This window comes from Dermacentor silvarum, chromosome 10 (genome assembly GCF_013339745.2).
Source record: "Dermacentor silvarum isolate Dsil-2018 chromosome 10, BIME_Dsil_1.4, whole genome shotgun sequence".
Lineage (NCBI taxonomy): Eukaryota > Metazoa > Arthropoda > Arachnida > Ixodida > Ixodidae > Dermacentor > Dermacentor silvarum.
The window spans coordinates 10,260,578-10,271,371 of record NC_051163.1 but is presented as its reverse complement, the minus strand read 5'-3'; the positions used below and the strand labels follow the sequence as shown (position 1 = coordinate 10,271,371).

General features: G+C 46.9%; 1 protein-coding gene across 1 annotated transcript; it reads left to right on the top strand.

Annotated features, from left to right (window-relative positions):
* The first annotated feature begins 533 nt into the window (after nucleotides 1-533).
* LOC119465891 (uncharacterized) lies at nucleotides 534-10,282 on the top strand. Its single transcript, XM_049657845.1, has 5 exons — nucleotides 534-644; nucleotides 1,464-1,509; nucleotides 5,188-5,372; nucleotides 9,052-9,268; nucleotides 9,990-10,282. The coding sequence occupies exons 2-5, from the start codon at nucleotides 1,473-1,475 to the stop codon at nucleotides 10,208-10,210; spliced, it is 660 nt and encodes a 219-aa protein (XP_049513802.1). The 5' UTR covers nucleotides 534-644; nucleotides 1,464-1,472; the 3' UTR covers nucleotides 10,211-10,282.
* The last annotated feature ends 512 nt before the right edge of the window (nucleotides 10,283-10,794 follow it).

Here is a 10,794-nt window from a genome sequence, read left to right as displayed (position 1 = left end):
CCCGGTATATTTAATGTGTACAAGAGTAATTTGTGCGTATATTTGATTTCTAAAATGCTCGTTGAATTTTGTCACTTGTGGCATATTGCACTTAGTATAATTTTGCGTAATGTTGTGAAATAACATCCTAATGGGTATCCCGAGTATTCCAAATGTCTTCTGCGGTTTTCCCGCGCGCTGCATTGTGTGCAGTTTTTGGTGTTGAGTCCTTTCTTCTTTGAAGCGGTACAAATAAAGTAACTATTCGATAAATATTAGCAAACGCAGTAACCTTATACTTATCAATAATCCTGACACTATTGACGACCGTTTAGAACTCGAAGAACTGTGGTGCGAAAAATTTCCTTCGGTTCGAACCGAATCGCAGCCAAACACGTCCTTGTGATGCGATCAATCGCAGATAGAGCACGGGCGAAATGTCTCCCCGGCGTCAATGGGCCCGTTCAAGTGACCGTTACCTTGTGTGACGAAGATAAAAAGCCCTGACGTCTGCGAAAAGAAACGCAATAGGCTCCACGACGCCTTCGCCAAACTTTGCAGTCGCTCGACTATCAGCGGACGCTGATCTTGAAACCACTACAAAGAGAGCGCATCACAGACACCGCCGGCCAGTAGATATCAAGCCGCCCAGACCTCAGCATCTCGTAAGTATAGCGCATCTTAGCGAGATGTCTCCGGAGAAAGTCGTACCGCCTGATGTACCAGATGCATTCCACAGGTTTATGCATATATACCTTTACTATTTTCATCTCGCACGCTTTTTTTTTTTCTATAAATAGACAAATCTTAGTTACTTTTTTTTCCACATCAATATAGCTGTTAGAGGTACTTCTGACAAATTTTGTGTCGGCTACCGCGGTTATCATCACATTTATTCTGAATATGCATCCTTGGTAGAAGTTACCGGAAAAGAAAAGCACATTTGTCCTCCCCAATTACGCGCGATACGTGTGAGTGGTCGTGCCGTCATTGTGCATGTCTTGCTGTCGTCGTGCGGCCATCGTACGCCGCAGTTGCGCCGTCATTGTCTGCGGGGAAGACAGCTACCGCCGTTTTATGCGGCATTTGATCGACCAATACTGTACAATTTGTTCTCTTTTAAATGGACGTCATGGACGTGACGTCATGGATTTTGACGGCGTCTGATAACATTTATACCGGTAAAGATGGGCTCCATTGCATTCTAAAGGAGCCAAAGACTGAAGTCTCGAGAACATTTACTGGGCCCCTTTTGGGGCCCTGTAATTAATGCAAGATATATACTTTGAAATCCATTTGAAATACTTTGAAATCATTTTCGCTTCTTGTAATCAACCCGCTGTAATGGTAATCAACCCATTATAACAAAATTAACGAAAATGGATTTTTTTTTTTTTTGTATAGAAACGTACGCAGTGAGTGCCTCAATTCGATCCTATAGCGAAAGGTTTGAAACGAAGTCACTTTTCTTTCTTTACTTGCAGGAGATCAAAATGTCCGCACGCATTGCAGCCGTGCTTTTGTTTGCAGGTAAGTTCAATATTCAGCTCATAAATGACATGTTGCATTGAAAAGATAGGTCCCAATTTATATAAACTCTTTTAAGGATTTGGCAAGCGTGGTGTTTATAAGCGGTAAATTTTATTGCGATTGTTAACGACGAGGAAATGAGATAAATAGTGCCCGTGTTGAGAGGGAATGCCGGTTGAAGGCGACCTTTGCGGCATTTCAGTAGCACGTATAAATACTTTCACAGAGACTAATTACTCAATGCGACGAATGCACGTAACCTAGATATTAAAACGCGACGAAGAATTCTCTACTGAAATTCGTGCAAATAACAAGTGACAAATTATGGGCGAACTAAAACGCGGTGCATCGTTAATCTTGCTTGCATTTACGAAAACTTTCCGCCCACTTCCCGTAAACTTTCAACCGGCAACATACACAAGAGAATCATTTGTTAAGTTCCTTATATAAAGATGTGTTGAACACTGCAGCGTATATGGGATTACGCGGATGGTCATATGAGTGAATGAGGTGAACTCTACAATTTCGGAGCCTTAATTTCCACAAAGTATCGCATTCGCTTATACCCTCGTTGACAGTCTCAAAGCAAGCCAACAAATGACAATGGACCATTCTCACGATTGGTCTGTGTTTTCTGTCCTTGTTGTGCCGTATACCTTTAGCAAACGGAATTAAACTGCACGCTGTCAATTTCATAACGGTTAGCACGCACAACTTTAGTTTTAAACAGGAAGCTCTAAATATAACCGATCCCGGTGGAAAAGCCAGGTATCACAAACGGACCTCCCTGAGGCTCCCTCAAGGGTTATAATCTTCCAAAACACCGGAGAAAGTGCTTGACCCTTGCGGTCCTATCAGATACATTGACCTGCGCTGTCACAAGTGGTGTGCTTGTGGTTTAAAGGTCTCTAAGCAATATTTTAGAAAGATACTCCAGAAGATTCCGCACTTAAGAGGAACTTCTCGTTTATTGCTCCCTTTCACTTCCAGACATAGGCACCGACTACGGGGGGGGGGGGGGGGGGGAGGGGGGGCGAGGGGAGGGGAGGGGAGGGCTCCGGGGCTCGAGCCCCCTCCGGAGTTTTCCCAAGGGGGGGGGGGGGGGGCTGAGCGCCCCCCCCCCCCCCCCCAGCGAAATGCGAAAACACCCGTGTACTTAGATTTAGGTGCACGTTAAAAACCCCAGGTGGTCCAAATTTGCGGAGTCCTCCACTACGGCGTGCCTCATAATCAGATCGTGGTTTTGGCCCGTAAAACCCCATAATTCAGTGGCGCACCGACGGGGGGGGGGGGGATTCGGGGGTTGTAACCCCCCCCCCCCCCCCCGAGGCCGACTTAACCCCCCCTTTTGTTTAACCCCTTTTCTTTCCTTACGTATTTGAGTGCTGCAACTAAGATGTAAGATGCGCAATCGTCTGCACACTCGCAAAAAGCGCATTTTTTGACAATTTCCCGTGAAAAAAAAATCGAAATTAGTGCTGTTTAGATGGTATTGGCAAACTGTCAACCCCCCCCCCCCCCCCCCCACCCTGGCAGAGATCCTGGATGCGCTACTGCCATAATTTGATTTTTAATTTTAAATTTACAAATTATAGCCATGGAGTTCGCAAGGCGGATGCACTAGGAACTAATTCTCAGGATGGTACCAGTTCCGAGATATTAATTCCCGAACATTGCGGAGAAATGCATTGGCGTTCCACTTACTTTTGTGCTTACCAGCCGTGGTTGCTTAGTAGCTGTGGTGTTGGGCTGCTAAGCATGAGGTCGCGGGATCAAATAACGGCTTCGGCGGCTGCATATCGATGGGGGCGAAATGCTAGAACAGCCGTATACTTTGATTTAGGTGCACGTTAAAGAACCCCAGGAGGTCTAAATTATTCTAGAGTCCTCCACTACGGCGTGCCTCATAATCAGATCGTGGTTTTGGCACGTAAAACCCCTTAATTTATTTATCTATTTATACTTTTGTGCTTCAATGCATAAAACGACGTTTTGTTAAGAAAGTGACTGGCACGCCAATGCATTTCTCCGCAAAGTTAGAGAATTAATATCTGGACACTGGTGTCAGCCTGATAATTAGTTCCAAGTGGATCCAAAGTCCACGGCAAGAATTCGTAAATTGCAACATGAGCCATAAGGTAATTAGCTAAAAACTTAATTGGTTAATTAGTCAATTATGCATTTCAATTTTTTGTGCAAATAATGCCCACCTCTTCAAGTAGACGAGCTCATGAACTAGAATTGTGCTAGCTGCCACAGGCAACCTTTAAACATTTTTGAAAGTGTTTGCTGAAACACCTTGTATATAGAATTCACTCAGTAACCGAAATGATTCCAAGCCGGATTCACTCGAAATCAGAATAAATAGAACTCTAGAAGTCATGCGCAACAGTGCAGTTTGGCCGGGAAGGCGAAGCAGTATTAGTGATAGCGAAGTATAAAACAATTGCACGAAGGAAGATTCTTACTGTGTAAATCCGTGTAACGACCGCACCCATCTAAGGGTCGCACCCAGAATTTGACAGCCAATATTTAAAAAAAAGACATCAAACCGAGAAGCAATCGCGTTCCCTGCGCTGATTCTGATCGGGCTCAACAGCAAGTTGTCGCGCGCAGCGTACTTTCGCTCGTCGCTACTGGATGTCGAGAGGAGGCGATCGCGGAGGTTTACGGTGGATTTCATACTCGTAGTTGGAAAAATGAGGTTAAATGTACTAGTCCCATGAAAGGCCCGTCAAAATCGCGACAGAAGAGTGCGGCCCTTACACGAGTCTATACCTTAGTTACAGTGGCCATATAAATTGTAGTAAACATTGATATAAAATTAAAATAGCAAGCATAGTGTAATGCACGGACCATGTAAACCTGTAAATACCTCACTGGATGACCTCGAGCACTCGCTTTCACAACGCAAGCTTTATGAAGAACGCCGGCAGCGGAGGCGAATGGTTCGTACAGCCGCGCGATTCACCGCAGCTCCGAAAATTAGATTCATCATCATTATCTGCCTATTTTTATGTCCACTACAGACGGCCTCTATCAGTGACCTGCAATGACCTCTGTCTCTTAACTCTGCAACACTAGGGACGCGGAAACACAGCCAAGCAAGGAATACAGTGCACATGAAGTTAGCAACCATCCCTGCTCGCCATTTATCATTGCACCCCGCAATTATATCATTATTATTATACCAACAATTAGATATGGCACGCGGGCCGCATAAGCGTCAGCCGCGCACAGTCATTCACAGCTACGGCAGGGCTAGAGGAGAATACGCGTGATCTCCTTCCCATCCGCGTTTGATTACGTGACCTACAACTAACTCGAATATTGAGCGCGCGGGAAGATAATGCCCATCAAGCCGCCATCCTTTTCAGCTCATTGTTACGTGCTTTTTCCCGCACCCAGTGTATGGGTCGCTCATTGGTATGGCTTTTAGATTTAATACGGAACATCACGGCGACGACAACGCCGAAAATTTGCCTGGAGTGTCGATTTAATTTCTTTCGCCAGAAAGCGACAAATACAAATTTTTTAGCAACGGGTGTATACATATATCCATACTCATGTATATGTGTACCTACCCATATACATGGGTAGGTACACATATACATGGGTAGGTTTCGGAATGAATTCACGAAGTTGCGTGCTCTTCGTGTACGTGTTTTCATCGCGCAGTTTGCGCGTGTGCAAGTCCCGGGCACATTGACTTCGTGTTGGACCAGCTCCTGTCGAGCGCCGGCGTCGACGTGCTTCCGCTTCCAGACATCTCATTCGACGTGGACAACCAGGGAAACTGGACGTTCTCGGGGTACGTCGAGTTCCACCTGCAAAACGGGACACTGGTCAACTTGCGCAGAAGGGTGAGTACATGGACACACCTCTATACCGACGCACCGAGTGCCGTCTGACAAACCTATATACAACCTTTTATAGGTTGTAATTTTGCCACAATACAAAAATCGTCACCATGAAATCTAGGTTCACTTCCTCTCTTTAACGCTTCGCGCCTAGGAATTTCGTGCCAGTAACACCATACGCTTGCAAGCTGTTCCTTTTGCATGGCGTTGATTCATGAACAAAATATTGATCTCTTTGACCGGATTGCACACTGAAGGGCGTGTATAAAAAATGGCGCTCTGGAAAATTCCTTTCACGGGAGTTACTGCTAGATTCCTATCATAACTACGTCTTCGAGAGTTCGCGCAAGAGTCACGTTCACCCTGAGTGGGCGACAGGACTCAAGTAAACGAAACCGATAAAGCTCGGCGTCAGTAGCGCACCCAGGATCTCTGCCAGGGGGGGTGGGGGGAGGGGAAAGCAAACACTTTGCATAGTATGCAATTTTCTCGCTTTAGTCAGATGAATCCAACAGCAAATGAAATGCGCTGTTGACACCGAGGATGATGAAATGAAACGTTGATGACACCAAGGATGATGATAGCCGCCGGGGTTGTTTAGTGGCTATGGTGTTGGGCTGCTGAGCACGAGGTCGCGGGATCGAATCCCGGCCACGGCGGCCGCATTTCGATGGGGGCGAAATGCGAAAACACCCGTGTACTTAGATTTAGGTGCACGTTAAAGAACCCCAGGAGGTCCAAATTTCCGGAGTCCCCCACTACGGCGTGTCTCATAATCAGATCGTGGTTTTGGCACGTAAAACCCCATAATTAAAAAAAAAAGATGATGACGATGTTTATTTTTTCAGCGTTTTACTCAAAGTCTTGAAAGAGCTTGATATAGGGCCAAGAAGCCGGTCTGCAGAGCAGTGCACGTGGTCATCCATTGAAGCTCTTACCTAAACGGTCGTGGCAGCAATGAGTGGTGGCATTGTCTGCGGAGGTCACTTAATATATTTTATGACCGATGGAGTGGGAGAACTCAGTAATGTACGTAATAGCGTGGATGGAGCACCAAAATAAAAATGTGTATGTTACAAGCTGTCACTCGTGCGTCGTCAGCGTGAACTCACTCGGATTAACTTGGCCTCAGGGGGGTGAGGTTAGAACCCCCGACCCCCCCTTCGGTGCGCCACTGCCCAGCGTACAGGAACTCGCGCAAGTGGCACTTGATTTGGAACAATATACACTATAAGAAAGGTATGCACCCTTTGGGGCCTATTTTACCCTAAAAGATATTCTGCATCATATCTTGTGTACATTTCCTTTTTTTTTTAACGCTGTGCGCCCGGTATACTTTCAGCTAAGCCTACGGTGGCTAGGCCACTAACGGCATGCGCGAATCAGCGCGAGGCGTCTTGCGCTGAAGTTTGAGGGATAGTAGCGGCGCCTGGTGGCGGCGAAAAACGTCATCTGGGTAGTACCAGCTTGGATAGTATTGAGCCCTGGCTGTGGCGAAGCACGTTTCTAGCCCGCGTTTTGCGTCGATTCGCACTTTTTTATGCCCTGTTTCGAGTGCGAAAAGGCTCGTCACTTCTCACAGACCATGGCGACCAGGCTGCGAGCTGGCCGCAGCCTATAGTTTTACGAAAACGGACTCTCCGTGTGCCGTACGTGAGACGTAATGCTGGAAGCAGAAGACATCGGCGACGCCGATCCGGAGAGACCTAGCTCAGCCTCGAAAAAGCGTCACTGTCGTTACTGCTGCGTCGTGGGCTGCCATGAACAAGAAGGCCGGAATCCAAACATCAGATTCTACCGTTTTCCTTCAAGGCCTCACGCTGCGGAGCGTCGGGCGCGCTGGATAACTGCAGTTCGTCGCGCTGGGTAAGCGAAATGGAAGACCGACATAGCAGCAGGCATGGCTGGTGATTCACGATTCGAGACCCGGCCACAGCGACAATTAACAATTCGACCGGTGCGAAGTGGTGAAGTGACCAGGTGTGTGCAAATGGCCACAAATGGTCGGGCTGATTCGGTGACAATTCACTACCCCACTACGAGCAGCACAGGTTAGAGAGTTGAATGTGCTCATCCTTGACCTCAAGCCAGCACGTTGAGGCAGCACAGCAAGGTAGTATTGATTACAGCACATCGATGTTCGAGCGCTCTCATTAAAAGCTACATATCAAGTGAGCAGTGCACGAGCGTGCGCTGCAGCGCGATTCGCAAGTGCGTACGTTACTGCGAGCTTATATGCATCGCATCAGTTATTTATCAATTGCTAGACAGATGGCCGCTACTACAGCGCAGGCATAACTACTTGTCTAGCGGCATGCAGGAGACCCGCCGTTTCGCGGCATGTCGAAAGACCGCTGCCGTCGCGGCGCGTACGATAGTGCGCTCGAGCAGTTCGTACACCGCGGCATGCTGAAGACCGCTGCCGTCGCGGCGCGTACCGTCGTGCGCTCGAGCAATTCCGTACACATGTCTGCTTATCGCTGCTGTGAATTCATTTATAGAAAGCATTTCCTCGCGTTTGTGCGCCTGAATCTAGCAGCGTGCAAACCTTACCTGAAGTTCAACTTCGCACGTGCGTGACTCGCTTCACTTGCGATTGACACCACGCGAAAACTTCGCCGCTTATTTCTTGAACGGCGTACACGCATTCGGCGTTGCATAATTTCTTACCTTTACGCAGCATGCCACCCATGGAAAAATCTTCGGCTCCCGATATTCGCTGCAAGCCGTGGTACAACACAACCGAAAGTGGCAGGTCCATATTGTAAACGTGCTTCCCGAAGCAGACGACCGAGCTTGGTACTACCCAGTTTCGGATTGAGGGCGCTTTTTAGCACCATTTTTGCAGCGCCCCCTGGGCAACGCAAGAGCAGAGCAGAGAGCTGAAGAAATAGTATGTAAGATAGATGACGATTGGTTATCTTTGAAACGAGTCAAGGTTCTGGTTTTCGCTTACACTACATATATAGACTATAATGACCCTCCTTATGGTGTAATTTTGTCACTAAATGGAGTACAACTGTTAAGAGTCTAGCGTATACATCCCACATGAAACAATTTTAGGACATCTATGCAGCCTTTAGGGTGCCATTTCGTAACAACCGTAATTAATCGTCATCAACCTGAAGTCTGTGTAGTTCATTTACGTACCGTCCAGTCAGCGTTCGATCCATGGCGCTCCTGACAGGAAAGTAGAAGGCACTGCGCGCAAAATTGATGGCAGTTAAAGTTGTGTGACAAAAGTGCTGGTTATGATGACGATGATGGTAATGAGGGGATTTACTGTTGAAACGGAGCGATGACATGTGCTACCACACTCCAGCATCCATTCTAGTTTTATGCAACTTTACCGTCATTATATTCCACTCCTTATTTTCTATGATAAGCGAATGGTTTATACGCTGTTCTGTGGTAATTTGCACAATTATTTGTTTCGGCGTCACTGTTCTTTCTCTGCTTATGTGACATCAATATTTCAAACATCCATTGCTTGTATTCACCGCACCATGTCTAAATACCCTATATATATATATATATATATATATATATATATATATATATATGGCCTCATGAAGAATGAGCAAGTTTCTATTTTTGGATATTAAGCACTAAGCCATGCTGAAAAGGTGTGCAATTGTCTCGACTAAATTTGCACAGCGTAAAACGATCTTTGCCGATGCAGGTACGACGAGTAGGTGACTGCGGCCTGCGCGGCGACCAGGATAACGGCTCCCCTTTTGTCGAGATTTGGTGCAACTTGAACGTCCGGGGTGTGGTCGCCCGTTACGAAGTCGAGGTCATCGCCGACGACCGATCGAACACAGTGGTCGCCGAACTGCTCGTCGACACCGGCAACATCTACTTCAAGCTCGAGGCGCGCCAGGACAACTGCACGGAATGTATGCGGCGCATATAACCTCTGAGCTATAGGGGATGATTACTCAATCCTGTCAGGTTTCGACACAACCATTTAATTTCGCGGCGTCTGAGTCAATTAAATCCGCTCGGAGTCCAAGTGAGTGAGTGAGTGAGTGAGTGAGTGAGTGAGTGAGTGAGTGAGTGAGTGAGTGAGTGAGTGAGTGAGTGAGTGAGTGAGTGAGTGAGTGAGTGAGTGAGTGAGTGAGTGAGTGAGTGAGTGAGTGAGTGAGTGAGTGAGTGAGTGAGTGAGTGAGTGAGTGAGTGAGTGAGTGAGTGAGTGAGTGAGTGAGCGAGCGAGCGAGCGAGCGAGCAGCACTCTCCAACAGTTCACAAGGTATTTGGCGCTATTTTTTTTTTTTTCAATGAATTCCAGAAATGGCTGTCACACAAATGGTAGAGGTTGTTTTTCTCTCTTTCGATACTTACATGTGCGTTTGAGGAGAGGTCCGGCCACCAATGTTTTTTTTGACAGGCACATTTTTGGAAAGAGTCCACAGGTTAAAAATAACGAACGTGCACCACCTTACAAATACTGAGAGCACAGGATTGTGCTGCGCGCCGCAAGAATTACCTTCGCGTATGAAAACACACTTAGCGTGGTTCGCTGTAAGGCAGGGACATATATAGCCACACGTGCTTCGAAAAATTATGTGTGTTAATGTAGTTTCCCTCTCGTTGTCTTCTTCACACGTGTGTGCGCAGGTTCGCAAATAACGGATTTCCAGGTGACCGAAGTTACAGCCCGGATGAAGCCTCTGGCACAGTACATGGACTACATCGCCGAAGTTGTGCAGAAATTCGAAAGTGAAGTAGTCTCTCGGGCACCGAGGCACATATCCTACGCATTTAGCACGGCTTACAAGCGGGCACTGGCTGAGAGGATCTCTCCGCTGAAAGCCACAGACTTCACGGATCTTGCCTAGACGAAAGCAGCAAAACCAAGTTTGAAATGTAATATGAAATGTAATAAACACACCGCTGAGATGGCGAATAAAGACACTGTATTTTACCATCACTGTTTCGCTGCGATTATATTTCCTTTGAATGTGGGTCAGTCTTACCATGATCGGAAAGATTGTAGGCCAGAAAGGACGCAAAAACGATATACCTTGAAATTCCCGACTATTTTTGCACCAGCTCCTTGTGACGTCATGCATTTCGACAACGCTTGTTCGGAGCCGAACATTGTACTTACGTATACGCAATTGCTAGTCGCACACATGGTATGGGCGCGAAACGGAATCCTTCACTTAGCTAATGATTATTTTAGCACCAAATAAGAACAAATGGTATATTTAATTAAAGCAAATCTTGAAGTTGTAAAAATCGTAGGGGTGTTCGAATAACGCTATATTTATTGCGACAGCAAATTGGACACTCCAGGCGCATTTCCGCCGCCGCCGTCGGCGTCGGCATGATGTTCCGTATATAGTCCAAGTGCGATAACATCGGTGCCGCGCCCCGTATGCTGCGTGCGTGACTGAAAGTGTGCGAGGGTGAGCCGAGG

Coding starts and splice junctions, on each gene's coding strand:
- LOC119465891 (XM_049657845.1), top strand. CDS start 1,473: ATGTCCGCACGCATTGCAGCCGTGCTTTTGTTTGCAG. Junction 5,373..9,051: donor TGGTCAACTTGCGCAGAAGG/GTGAGTACATGG, acceptor TTGCCGATGCAG/GTACGACGAGTAGGTGACTG. Junction 9,269..9,989: donor CCAGGACAACTGCACGGAAT/GTATGCGGCGCA, acceptor GTGTGTGCGCAG/GTTCGCAAATAACGGATTTC.